The sequence below is a fragment of the Scyliorhinus torazame genome, chromosome 21 (genome assembly GCF_047496885.1).
Source record: "Scyliorhinus torazame isolate Kashiwa2021f chromosome 21, sScyTor2.1, whole genome shotgun sequence".
Taxonomy (NCBI): domain Eukaryota; kingdom Metazoa; phylum Chordata; class Chondrichthyes; order Carcharhiniformes; family Scyliorhinidae; genus Scyliorhinus; species Scyliorhinus torazame.
This window is the reverse complement of record NC_092727.1, coordinates 73,561,010-73,575,100: the sequence shown is the minus strand read 5'-3', so window position 1 is coordinate 73,575,100 and position 14,091 is coordinate 73,561,010. Positions and strand designations below refer to the sequence as shown.

The 14,091-nt window shown below is 50.2% G+C and overlaps 1 protein-coding gene across 1 annotated transcript in view; it reads left to right on the top strand.

The window, feature by feature from the left end:
- Nucleotides 1–1,336: 1,336 nt before the first annotated feature.
- ace (angiotensin I converting enzyme (peptidyl-dipeptidase A) 1) overlaps nucleotides 1,337–14,091 on the top strand; it is a 534,228-nt gene continuing 521,473 nt past the window's right edge. Inside the window, exon 1 of the mRNA XM_072486945.1 lies at nucleotides 1,337–1,890. Within this exon, the coding sequence (XP_072343046.1) occupies nucleotides 1,684–1,890 (207 nt within the window). The 5' untranslated portion in view covers nucleotides 1,337–1,683. The remainder of the gene's footprint in view (nucleotides 1,891–14,091) is intronic.

Genomic DNA, 14,091 nt, shown 5'->3' with positions numbered 1-14,091 from the left:
TGAAGAGGAGATGTGAAGGAGGTTGAGCTGAGAGAAGGATTAACAGAGAAAGGGAGTTTCACATTTAACCTGTTGTACAGGTTCAATCCTGACCAACCAGATTTCCCAGGCCTCAGGAAATCCAGCTGCTCAAGAGAGATGACAGCTTTGAGTAAAGGCTGCTTGTGGGCACGGCTTGTGGGCCAGGCGCAGCAAGAGCGTTTCCTCCAGCAACTCCAATTTGGCCTTCTTCAGTGCCATTGAAATCCTCCCCACCAGTGGATCTCACGTCATCAGTCCTCAGGTTCCCCGACCCGCCCACAATCATTAATCCACAAATCCACGCCCATCCCACCCCCATTAACCATACTCTACCCACCTCTGGGTTTTCCATGCATAGTTCCTGAAAGTACACGTTTGGGGCCAGGAAGTGACAGAGAGTTTGCGAGTGACAGGAACTAACTCCGAGGTTAAACTTTGGACAAGTAATAGGTGGGATGCCTCTTGACATCATCACTCTGAGGTTTCTGTAATTTTAATGGCTGCTCTAATTTTTATATGATTGACAGGCCATCCTCCCAATCACATCAAGAATAGGCTCCCCATCCACTTTCTCTGTAGAGTAAGGTTGCATTCCCTGCATCACCGAGAGTCACTCACAAGCTCTTCCCCTTTTACACAGGGACAAAAGAGCACAGAAGATTGAAAGAGAGCAACTTTATTACCTGGAGAGTGATGAGAATATGGAATTTGCTACCACAAGGAATAGTTGAGGAAATTAAGGGGAAACTAAATAAACACACGAGGGAGAAAATAATAGAAGGATAGACTGAGAAGGTGAGATGAAGGGAGGAATCTCGTATGGAGCTTAATCAGCGACATAGACCAGCTGGGACAAATTGCCCTGTTTCTGTCCTGTATATTCTATGTGAAAACCCTTGAATCCACAGGATGGAAAATTGCTATTTCCACCGTGGAAAGCAAATAAAATCCACAATGAACTGGGCTTGAGGTGGGAGTACACAGCGCTGGGGTGGGGGGGGGGTCAATTCCACTGCTTCCCATATGCTGAGCTTCACGATGCTAACCAGGAAAATGCGATATACAATTCAACAAAAACAACATTCTTGTGTCTGACGGAAGCTGTAATTGGGCCAGATTTACCAAAAAGCTGCCGGGCAGTATCTGTCTGGGGTTTTTTTGAGTGTGTGTATGTTGTTGTTCCATATAAATCAATGTGACTTGCAGCTGCAGCCTGCTCAAAGGATGAAGAAATGGGATTAGTGATCTCAGCTTTGGAGAGAGTGTGTGTATGTGCAAGTGAGAGAGAGAGAGAGGGAGAGAGAGATAATTCAGTGTAAGGTTCCTTCTGCTGCCATACAGAGGGAGTGTTAGATTGAACAAGATTTAGGCTCACTCCAATACTCCGGTAATATGAAGCAACCTTCATACAGCAACAGCTAGTAGGCTGGCAGATGTGAAGAAATCTGTTTTGGCAGGGGTAGCTGATGGCTCTGGGAGATGCCTTTAACACAGAGTGCAGTAAAACAAGGAAGCAACTAAGGAGGGCTTTTATTATTCTGAGCGGTGCTGTTAGGTTATGTGTTATCAGCAGATCAGAGCTGGTAAGCCTGGGCAGGACACATTTGTATTTAAAGAGGCTAGTGCTGGAGAACACATTAAGAAAGGGACTGTCATCACAACATGCAAGCTGCTATGCCCTGGCTCCTCATGCTGGTCTTCCTCTCTGGGGGTTCTTGTACCCTGCTGACTTCTTACAACAAGACTGAACAGGGGGCAGAAACGTTTGTGAGCGATTACAACAAATCAGCAGAGATCACCTTCTTCAAGAGTACTTCAGCCAGCTGGGACTACAACACCAATTTGACGAAATACAATCAGCAGAAACAGGTACTACCTTTACTCTCTTATTAGCAACCCTGTGTAATAGAATCCAGAATGTGTTGCAAGGCACATGGGCATTGGAACCTATTCTTTTCACTGGTCACATTCTTCGTTCAGCCTTATGCTGTTCTGCCAACCATGAAAATATGAAATAAAGGCCATGAATCCTACACTTCATTTCAAATAGCAGAGCTAGACAACTTTAATACCAGGGTTCCAGCTTTTATTTTAATTGCAGTAATTTAAGAAAGGACCCAGTTTCCACCTCATTCTGAAAGCGCTAGCACCAGGGTCCCAGGTTCGATTCCTGGCTTGGGTCACTGTCTGTGCGGACTCTGCACGTTCTCCCCGTGCCTGCGCGGGTTTCCTCCGGGTGCTCCAGTTTCCTCCCAGAAGTCCCGAAAGACGTGCTTGTTAGGTGAATTGGACAATCTGAATTCACCCTGAGTGTACCCGAACACGCGCCGGAATGTGGCGACTAGGGGCTTTTTACAGTAACTTCATTGCAGTGTTAATGTATGCCTACTTCTGCCAATAATAAAGATTATTATTATTACTATGTTTAACTGTAGTTCTTCACATATCAGCCTTATATAATGTGCTGATTCACTGTCAGTGATCACACGCTCGTTGCTTTGCACTTGGTGGAGCTCCCTCAGAACATGGGTCTGAGGGTCAGTTTGAGGGTCTGAGAGAGGGTCAGTGGGAGGATCAGAAAATGGATCTGAGAGTGGATTTGAGGAGGGTCTGATTGTGGAATTGCAGAGAGTCTGATAGTGGATTAAGGAGGTTCAGAGAGGGTCAGAGAGTGGGTCAGACAGTGGGTCAGAGAGAGGGTCAGAGAGAGGATCAGCGAGAGGATCAGGGAGAGGGTCAGAGAGTGGGTCAAAGAGTGGGTCAGAGAGAGGGTCAGCGAGAGGGTCAGAGAGAGGGTCGGAGAGAGGGTCAAAGAGAGGGTCAGAGAGAGGGTCAGAGAATGGGTCAGAGAGTGGGTCAGAGAGAGGGTAAGAGAGTGGGTCTGAGAGAGGGTCCGAGAGAGGGTCAGACAGTGAGTCAGAGAGTGGGTCAGAGAGTGGGTCAGAGAGAGGGTCTGAGAGAGGGTAAGAGAGTGGGACTGAGAGAGGGTCTGAGAGAGGGTCTGAGAGAGGATCAGAGAGAGGGTCAGAGAGGGTCAGAGAGAGGATCAGAGAGTGGGTCAGAGAGAGGGTAAGAGAGTGGGTCTGAGAGAGGGTCTGAGAGAGGGTCAGAGAGGATCAGAGAGAGGGTCAGAGAGGGTCAGAGAGGGTCAGAGAGAGGATCAGAGTGTGGGTCAGAGAGAGGGTAAGAGAGAGGGTCAGAGAGAGGGCCTGAGAGAGGGTCTGAGAGAGGGTAAGGCAGTGAGTCAGAGAGAGGGTCAGAGAGAGGGTCTGAGAGAGGGTCTGAGAGAGGGTCAGACTGTGGGTCAGAGAGTGGGTCAGAGAGAGGGTAAGAGAGAGGGTCAGAGAGAGGATCAGAGAGAGGGTCAGGTAGAGGGTCTGAGAGAGGGTCTGAGAGAGGGTCAGAGAGTGGGTCAGAGAGAGGGTCTGAGAGTGGGTCAGAGAGTGGGTCAGAGAGAGGGTCTGAGAGAGGGTCTGAGAGGGTCAGAGAGAGGTTCAGAGAGTGGGTCTGAGAGAGGGTCTGAGTGAGGGTCTGAGAGAGGGTCTGAGAGAGGGTCTGAGAGAGGGTCAGAGAGAGGATCAGAGAGGGTCAGAGAGAGGATCAGAGAGTGGGTCAGAGAGAGGGTAAGAGAGTGGGTCTGAGAGAGGGTCTGAGAGAGGGTCTGAGAGAGGATCAGAGAGAGGGTCAGAGAGGGTCAGAGAGAGGATCAGAGAGTGGGTCAGAGAGAGGGTAAGAGAGAGGGTCAGAGAGAGGGCCTGAGAGGGGGTCTGAGAGAGGGTAAGGCAGTGAGTCAGAGAGAGGGTCTGAGAGAGGGTCTGAGAGAGGGTCAGAGAGAGGGTCTGAGAGAGGGTCAGACTGTGGGTCAGAGAGTGGGTCAGAGAGAGGGTAAGAGAGAGGGTCAGAGAGAGGATCAGAGAGAGGGTCAGAGAGAGGGTCTGAGAGAGGACCTGAGAGTGGGTCTGAGAGAGGGTCTGAGAGAGGGTCAGAGAGTGGGTCAGAGAGAGGGTCTGCGAGTGGGTCAGACAGTGGGTCAGAGAGTGGGTCAGAGAGTGGGTCTGAGAGTGGGTCTGAGAGAGGGTCAGAGAGTGGGTCTGAGAGTGGGTCTGAGTGAGGGTCTGAGAGTGGGTCTGAGAGAGGGTCTGAGAGAGGGTCAGAGAGAGGATCAGAGAGAGGGTCAGAGAGAGGATCAGAGAGTGGGTCAGAGAGAGGGTCAGAGAGAGGATCAGAGAGTGGGTCAGAGAGAGGGTAAGAGAGTGGGTCTGAGAGAGGGTCTGAGAGAGGGTCTGAGAGAGGATCAGAGAGAGGGTCAGAGAGGGTCAGAGAGAGGATCAGAGAGTGGGTCAGAGAGAGGGTAAGAGAGAGTGTCAGAGAGAGGGCCTGAGAGAGGGTCTGAGAGAGGGTAAGGCAGTGAGTCAGAGAGAGGGTCTGAGAGAGGGTCAGACTGTGGGTCAGAGAGTGGGTCAGAGAGAGGGTAAGAGAGAGGGTCAGAGAGAGGATCAGCGGGAGGGTCAGAGAGAGGGTCTGAGAGAGGGTCTGAGAGTGGGTCTGAGAGAGGGTCTGAGAGAGGGGCAGAGAGATGGTAAGAGAGAGGGTCAGAGAGAGGGTCTGAGAGAGGATCAGAGAGAGGGTCAGAGAGGATCAGAGAGAGGGTCAGAGAGAGGGTCTGAGAGAGGGTCAGAGAGAGGATCAGAGAGAGGGTCAGAGAGAGGGTCTGAGAGAGGGTCTGAGAGTGGGTCTGAGAGAGGATCATAGAGAGGGTCAGACTGTGGGTCAGAGAGTGGGTCAGAGAGATGGTAAGAGAGAGGGTCAGAGAGAGGGTCTGAGAGAGGATCAGAGAGAGGGTCAGAGAGGGTCAGAGAGAGGATCAGAGAGTGGGTCAGAGAGCGGGTCAGAGAGAGGGTCAGAGAGAGGGTCAGAGAGAGCGTCAGAGAGTGGGTCTGAGAGCTGGTCTGAGAGTGGGTCAGAGAGAGGGTCAGAGAGAGGATCAGAGAGAGGGTCAGAGCGAGGGTCAGAGAGAGGGTCTGAGAGAGGGTAAGGCAGTGAGTCAGAGAGTGGGTCAGAGAGAGGGTCTGAGAGAGGGTCTGAGAGAGAGTCAGACAGTGAGTCAGAGAGTGGGTCAGGGAATGTGTCAGAGAGAGGGTCAGAGAGTGGGTCAGAGGGAAGGTTAGAGAGTGGGTCAGAGAGAGGGTTAGAGAGAGGGTCAGAGAGAGCATCAGAGAGATGGTCAGAGAGAGGGTCTGAGAAAGAGTCAGACAGTGAGTCAGAGAGTGGGTCAGGGAATGTGTCAGAGAGAGGGTCAGAGAGTGGGTCAGAGGGAGGGTTAGAGAGTGGGTCAGAGAGAGGGTTAGAGAGAGGGTCAGAGAGAGCGTCAGAGAATGGGTCAGACGGAGTGTCAGAGAATGGGGCAGAAAGTTGGTCTGTGGTCGATGGCAGGAGGATCTGGCCATGGTCTGCCAGTTGGTCTGAATATGAGGCAGTGAGAGAGGAGGATCACAGGAGGTCAAAAGGCATGTCTGAGAAGTGGCATTATGTGACAGCAGGAGCCTATCAATGACAATGAGGCACCTCATGGTTCTAGCCAATTGTTTTCTTTTATATCCAGACCCCGAGCTCACCTTAGCAGCAGACCTGAACGGGAGCATTTCAACGAGCTTCACTGAGCTCTGATAACTCATTGAGTGAAGAGCCACCAGTTTGGACATTGAATGTTGCTGGCATATTGACCATGGGCCCTTGGAGGCTGACCCCCATACCAACTCATGGCATTTTCCAGAAAGGGCACCGCTGATAGCCAGCACCCAGGCTACGTTTTAGCTTCTCCATCCCAGGTTCCTCTGACCCCCTCTCAGATCCATGCTCACCTCTGTCACTCAGTGTCACAGCAATTTCTCCCCTAGGTATTAGCGGAGAGGCTTTTCATCTGTAAAGGTGACAGTACAACGACTGAGTGAAGAGTTTCTAGAGCGGACTATGTCACTGACTCATCTCGTCAGTGGCTAGTCCCCATCACTGCTGTACTGTCAGGCTTGTGGCAGTGCCAGACCCCACACTGTGATTGAGTTACACAAGGTCAGTTTAACCTTCAACGGCTGTAAAATCAGGCAGGATATAAAACAAGTAGCTGACCCGCTCGTGTTGGCTTCCCCCTGTGTAAGTTAGAATTAACCTTGGCAAGGGAGGGATAAGTTCCAGTTCCTTTCTCTCATTGTTCGATAGTGTTCGTGTGTTGTGTTAAAACAAAAGACAGCAAGGTCAGCCCATGATTGCAACGGATCTTTGCTCTGTTGGATTTAAAGCATTGTGTCAAACTCTGAACTCAAGCACCAACAAGATTCAGGACAAAAGATGTACAGGAAGACACGGACCTCCAAATTGCAGCCCAGCCTGACTTGGAAATATATCAGCATTCCTTCACTGTTGCTCTGGACAGGACCTTTCAAACGAAAGGTCATGGATTGGAGATGTCAACTCTCCGCAAATTTCCAACACTTTCTGTTTTTATTCCGTAAGTACTTTTGCAGCTGTTGATCACTGTGTTGCATGTGAAAGTGTGAAGTGGGTTACATGGAACATATAGTGCAGAAGGAGGCCATTCGGCCCATCGAGTCTGCACCAACCCAGTCAAGCCCTCACTTCCACCCCACCCCCGCAACCCAACAACTCCTCCCAACCTTTTTTGACACTGAGGGCAATTTATCATGGTCAATCCACCTAACCTACACATCTTTGGACTATGGGAGGAAACCGGAGCCCCCGGAGGAAACCCACGCAGACACGGGGAGAACGTGCAGACTCCGCACAGACAGTGAGCCAGCGGGGAATCGAACCTGGGATCCTGGCGCTGTGAAGCCACAGTGCTAGCCACTTGTGCTACCATGCTGCCCGGTGGTTCTTTGTTTAGTGTAGCCAATTAGACACTGGCCTGACTCACCTCTGAGACTTCCAATCACCAGCTGAGGCTGAGTCAATGTCTTTCTTGCTTTTCACTCAGAAAGTTGAAGACCCACTCCAGAGAGCTGAACATAAAATCAAGGCTGACGCTGAGTGCAATACTGAAGTAGTGCTGCGCTGTCAGAGATGCCGTGTTTTACATAAGATGTTAAACAATGGCCTCATCTGCCCTGTCAGGTGGACAGAAAAGATCCCATGGTTTTATTTGGAAGAAGTGTGGGCTGAGTTAAGACTGAGTGCAGTTATTCAAATACAAGATCAACATTCGGGAAATTAAGAGCAAGAGAGAAATTGCAGACGATTTAGTTTCTTACTTAAAGGGTAACCGAGCTATGTAATCAATTACCAGGCAAGGACATGGACCCTGATACACAGTCCAGGCCAAAGAACAATTGATGTTTTTCAGTTCTATCCCGGCTGTAATGTAAATTATTTCGCCCCATTCCAGCCGTGTGAGATATCTGTCCTCCTCCAATGCTCTTCTCCTGCATATCCCCAATTTTCTTCACACTGCCATTGGAAACTGTGCCTTCAGCTGTTTCTGTTCTGGAATGTTCCCCCTCAGCCCCTCTATCTCTTCCTCCCCCTTTAAGCTCAAACCTGAAAACCTAACTCTTTAGCCAGAGCGTGGTAAGAACGTGGAATTTGTCACCTACATGGAGCGGTGGATGTGAATAAGGGGAAGCTGGATAGATGCACAGTTCTGAAGGATAAGCTGATAGGCTGAGATGTAAAGGGGTGGGAAGAGGCTTCGTGGAAAATAGGCACCAACACGGTCACTTTGGGCTCAATGGACTGTTTCCATGACGTGGGCTGGAATTCGTCCGCCGTTGTAAATTCACTTTTCCCGCCGGCAGCTCACCCCCACCCGCAGATTTCCCGGCCGCATGGGGTGGCTTCAATGGGAAATCCCATTGACAAGCATCAGGAGTAATGAATCCCACCACCAGTAAACTGCGCGCCACTGAGAAACACACGGCTGGGGAACCGGAGAATCCAGCCTGTAATTTTTATGTAATTCTGTGCAATGATTTAGTCACCTGTCTTAACGCCCATGTCTCAGTGTTAGGTTTGGTTTGACAACACTTCTGTGAAATGTATTCTCTTGTTTTGCTGCAGTAAAGATGCTGTATAAATACATGTTCTTCTAGTCATTGGTGTTGTTGATGTGGGTGTGAGGGACTGGATGACCACAGAATTTCTCTGATGTATTCCCTGATTGACTTCCTGAATCCTATTGTTGGAGTTGAGCAAAAACATGGAGTCCCATTAAGAAATGATCAGAGAACCCTACACACTTGAAATGGAAAAGCAAAATATTGTGAACGTTGGGTATAGGAACTTAAGGGCAGAAGTAGGCAATGGAGTGTGTCCATTCAATACGAAAATGGTTGATCATCCACTTCAATGCCCTTTTCCCACACTAAACCCATTTATGTCGTTGGTATTTAGAATTCTATCAATCTCTGCTTTAAACATACTCAATGACTGAGTATCCACAGCCCTCTGGTTAGAGATTTCAAAAGATTGACAATCCTCTGAGTAAAATAATTTCTCCTCATCTCAGTCCTAAGTGGCTTCCCTCTGATTTTGAGATTGTATTCCTTGCTCCTCGACTCCCCAACCAGGGGAAACATCTTACCTGCATCTACCCTGTCTATCCCTTCAGTATTTTGCAGGTTTCAATTGAGATCACCTCTCATTCTTTAGCACTCAAGAGAATACAGGCCCAGTTTGCCCAATTCCCTTCACGACACATTCCCACCATCCCTGGAATAAATCTGTTGCACTTCCTCTCTGGCAATAATATCCTTTCTGAGCTAAGGAGACCAGATCTGCACACAATGCTCCAGGTGCGGTCTAATCAAGCTCCTGTATAAGATCATAAGAACATAAGAACTAAAAGCAGGAGTAGGCCATCTGGCCCCTCGAGCCTGCTCCACCATTCAATGAGATCATGGCTGATCTTTTGTGGACTCAGCTCCACTTTCCGGCCCGAACACCATAACCCTTAATCCCTTTATTCTTCAAAAACTATCTATCTAACTGAAGCAAGACTTGCTATTATACTCAAACACACATGCTGAAATAAAACCCTCAAATTCTGGAAATACTATTCACATCAGGCAGCATCTAGAAGCAGAACTTGCCGGAAGGGGGTAGGGCTCGGCAGTTTTACAACAGGTGGCCTCCTGTTTGGCCACCTGTAGGTCCGCCATCCATTGACGGATCCTGGAGTTTCTTGCTTACTCAACTGGGCCCTGAAACATCAGCAATGGGTTGGGTTCAGCAATGGAATCAGGAGAGCGCTGAGGTAAGTGGGAGACCTGGAGCTTCCAATGGTAAAATTCCCCAAATTATTCAGTGGACTGAAGGTCCACCGTGAAAAAATCTCCGGGGAGGTTGTTGGGGCCACAGAGGCTTCCTTCCCTTTCTACAGCACTCTTCAGTGCCTTGAGCCTCAAGTTCCGATGGCCATCCAACCTCCTCCTCAGGCTGTCACAGAGAGACTACTTGCATTAGACTGACAGGGTGGGGGGTGGAGTTCAACCCGCCACCTATGAACTGCCACCAGCCCCATAAAATGGCCTATAGTCGGAGGTTTAATTATGCAAATTAGCTGGCTACCTTCTTGGAGCAGACGGGCCCATTGGTGCAGAGGCAGACGTCAATGAAATACACAGCGCTGCAGAGTGGGGGCCCAGTCAATACGGTGGTGGGGGGGGGGGGGGGGGACTGAGATTACGACTCAGGAGAGAAGATTGATAATTCAAAGGCTTTAATCACCAGAAAACCAGACAGCAGCCGAGAAGTGTGCTCACTGCACGCTGCCCACTAAACGTAACCTTATTTATAGTTCCCTGTGGGCGGAGACGGAGTCCACCAGGGTTCCAAACCCGGTCTTAAAGGGGCCTACGCATTAAAGGTACATGTGTATACAGATATCATTCATCACATTCACCCCCTGTTTAAAAAAAACGCATAGCCTGTCGGGGGTGAAGTGGAATTACAAGTTCAGTCTTTTGGGTGGTCTGATTGCCCGTGTCGACCTTTTCAGCTCCGGTAGTGGTGCGGTGGATACGGTCGTCCTTGGTGGTGGTATATCCGGGAGCACGGTTGTCTGAGCCATTGCCCGCATTGGAGCAGGGGGGGTATCCGGGGTGACTAGGGTGATTGGGGCGCCTAGCCGGCGCCGGCTGGGGGGGGGCGCTATGGGGGGGGGGGGCGCTGTCGGAGTCGACAGCCGGTGCGGTGAGGGTGGCGTCGGTAGAAGGGGGGGCATCGGTGGGCGAGCCAGCGGGTGCCAGGTCTCGCAGGGAAAGGTGTCCTGCCTGCTGTCAGGATGCTCGACGTAGGTGTATTGAGGGTTTGCATGTAGTAGTTGGACCCTCTCGACCAGCGGATCTGTATTATGGCTCCTCACGAGCCTCCGGAGTAGAACTGGTCCCGGAGTCATCAGCCAGTGTGGAAGCGAGACCCCAGAGGTGGACTTCCTGGGGAAGACAAACAAACGGTTGTGAGGGGTCTCGTTCGTGGCCGTACAGAGGAGCGACCCAATAGAGTGTAGGGCATCGGGTAGCACCTCCTGCCAGCGGGCGATTGGGAGACTTCTTGACCGAATTTATGTGAGAAATATGAGAATGACTAGAGCGAGGGTAGGTCCGATCAAGGACAGTAGCGGGAGATTGTGTATTGAGTCTGAAGAGATAGGAGAGGTCTTGAATGAGTACTTTTCTTCTGTATTTACAAATGAGAGGGGCCATATTGTTGGAGAGGACAGCGTGAAACAGATTGGTAAGCTCGAGGAAATACTTGTTAGGAAGGAAGATGTGTTGGGCATTTTGAAAAACTTGAGGATAGACAAGTCCCCCGGGCCTGACGGGATATATCCAAGGATTCTATGGGAAGCAAGAGATGAAATTGCAGAGCCGTTGGCAATTATCTTTTCATCCTCACTGTCAACAGGGGTGGTACCAGGGGATTGGAGAGTGGCGAATGTCGTGCCCCTGTTCAAAAAAGGAACTAGGGATAACCCTGGGAATTACAGGCCAGTTAGTCTTACTTCGGTGGTAGGCAAAGTAATGGAAAGGGTACTGAAGGATAGGATTTCTGAGCATCTGGAAAGACACTGCTTGATTAGGGATAGTCAGCACGGATTTGTGAGGGGTAGGTCTTGCCTTACAAATCTTATTGAATTCTTTGAGGAGGTGACCAAGCATGTGGATGAAGGTAAAGCAGTGGATGTAGTGTACATGGATTTTAGTAAGGCATTTGATAAAGTTCCCCATGGTAGGCTTCTGCACAAAGTAAGGAGGCATGGGATAGTGGGAAATTTGGCCAGTTGGATAACGAACTGGCTAACCGATAGAAGTCAGAGAGTGGTGGTGGATGGCAAATATTCAGCCTGGATCCCAGTTACCAGTGGTGTACCGCAGGGGTCAGTTCTGGGTCCTCTGCTGTTTGTGATTTTCATTAATGACTTGGATGAGGGAGTTGAAGGGTGGGTCAGTAAATTTGCAGACGATACGAAGATTGGTGGAGTTGTGGAGAGTAAGGAGGGCTGTTGTCGGCTGCAAAGAGACATAGATAGGATGCAGAGCTGGGCTGAGAAGTGGCAGATGGAGTTTAACCCTGAAAAGTGTGAGGTTGTCCATTTTGGAAGGACAAATATGAATGCGGAATACAGGGTTAACGGTAGAGTTCTTGGCATTGTGGAGGAGCAGAGAGACCTTGGGGTCTATGTTCATACATCTTTGAAAGTTGCCACTCAAGTGGATAGAGCTGTGAAGAAGGCCTATGGTGTGCTCGCGTTCATTAACAGAGGGATTGAATTTAAGAGCCGTGAGGTGATGATGCAGCTGTACAAAACTTTGGTAAGGCCACATTTGGAGTACTGTGTACAGTTCTGGTCGCCTCATTTTAGGAAGGATGTGGAAGCTTTGGAAAAGGTGCAAAGAAGATTTACCAGGATGTTGCCTGGAATGGAGAGTAGGTCTTACGAGGAAAGGTTGAGGGTGCTAGGCCTTTTCTCATTAGAGCGGAGAAGGATGAGGGGCGACTTGATAGAGGTTTATAAGATGATCAGGGGAATAGATAGAGTAGACAGTCAGAGACTTTTTCCCCAGGTGGAACACACCATTACAAGGGGACATAAATTTAAGGTGAAAGGCGGAAGATATAGGAGGGATATCAGAGGTAGGTTCTTTAGCCAGAGAGTAGTGGGGGCATGGAATGCACTGCCTGTGGAAGTAGTTGAGTCGGAAACATTAGGGACCTTCAAGCAGCTGTTGGATAGGTACATGGATTACGGGAAAATTATATAGTGTAGATTTATTTGTTCTTAAGGGCAGCACGGTAGCATTGTGGATAGCACAATTGCTTCACAGATCCATGGTCCCAGGTTCGATTCCGGCTTGGGTCATTGTCTGTGCGGAGACTGCACGTCCTCCCCATGTCTGCGTGGGTTTCCTCCGGGTGCTCCGGTTTCCTCCCACAGTCCAAAGATGTGCGGGTTAGGTGAATTGGCCAATGATAAATTGCCCTTAATGTCCAAATTGCCCTTGGTGTTGGGTGGAGGTGTTGAGTTTGGGTAGGGTGCTCTTTCCAAGAGCTGGTGCAGACTCAAAGGGCCGAATGGCCTCCTTCTGCACTGTAAATTCAATGATAATCTATGATTAATCTAGGACAAAGGTTCGGCACAACATCGTGGGCCGAAGGGCCTGTTCTGTGCTGTATTTTCTATGTTCTATGTTCATTGTAGGGCTAGGAGGACAGCCTTCCAAACTGTCGCGTTCTCCCTCTCCATCTGCCCGTTTCACCGCGGGTTATAGCTGGTCGTTCTGCTCGAGGCGATGCCTTTGTTGAGCAGATATCGACACAGCTCATCGCTCATGAACGATGTACCCCGGTCGCTGTGGATATAAGTGGGGAAACCAAACAGCATGAAGATGCTGTGCAGTGCCTTGATTACGGAGGCCGAGGTTATATCGGGGCAGGGGACAGCGAAGGGGAAGCTGGAGAATGCATCGATGACAGTGAGGAAATAACTGTTGCGGTTGGTGGACGGGAGGGGCCCTTTGAAGTCCACACTTAGTCGCTCAAAGGGGAGCCATGACTGGTCGATAGAAGTGCGGTTTGCACTCCGCACAGATCTGGCAAGCCTTGGTCATGGCCTTGACCTCCTCGGTGGAGTAAGGTAGGTTTTGGGACTTGATGAAATGGGCAAGCCGGGTGACCCCCGGGTGGCAGAGGTCATCGTGGATGGCCCTCAGGCGGTCTTTTTGCGCGTTGGCGCACGTGCCGCGGGACAGGGCGTCTGGGGACTCGTTGAGCTTCCCCGGACGATATGTAATATCGTACGTGTAGGTGGAGAGTTCGATCCTCCACCTCAGAATTTTATCATTTTTTATTTTGCCCCGTTGTGCGTTATCGAACATAAAGGCAACCGACCGTTGGTCGGTGACGAGGGCGAACGTCCTACTGGCTAGGTAGTGCCTCCAGTGCCGCACGACCTCCACTATGGCTTGTGCCTCCTTCTCGACTGCAGAGTGTTGAATTTCCGAGGCGGTGAGGGTTCGGGAGAAGAACGCCAGTGGTCTGCCCGCCTGGTTGAGGGTAGCAGCCAGGGCGATGTCTGATGCGTCGCTTTCTACCTGGAAGGGAATGGTTTCGTCCACCGCGTGCATGGCGGCCTTGATGATATTGGCCTTGATACGACTGAAGGCTGACTGAACCTCAGCCATCAGGGGAAAAACCGTGGTCTTAATGAGTTGTCAGGCTTTGTCCGCATATCTGGGGACCCACTGGGCATAATAGGAAAAGAGCCCCAGGCACCGTTTGAGTGCCTTGAGGTTACGGGGTAGGGGATGTTTCATGCGGACCCTGAGGAAGTGGAAGAGCCGACCGGCTGCTTCGAAGGCCGTATCGGGGCAGTCCTCTGGGCAGATAGGGAGTTGATGATAGGCAGATTTTAGGTCGACAGTGGAGAATACTTGATACTGGGCGATTAGGTTCACCATTTCTGCTATGCGGGGAAGTGGGTACGCATCGAGTTGCGTAAAGTGGTTTATGGTCTGACTATAGTCCACCACCATACGTTGTTTCTCTCCGGAGCGGACT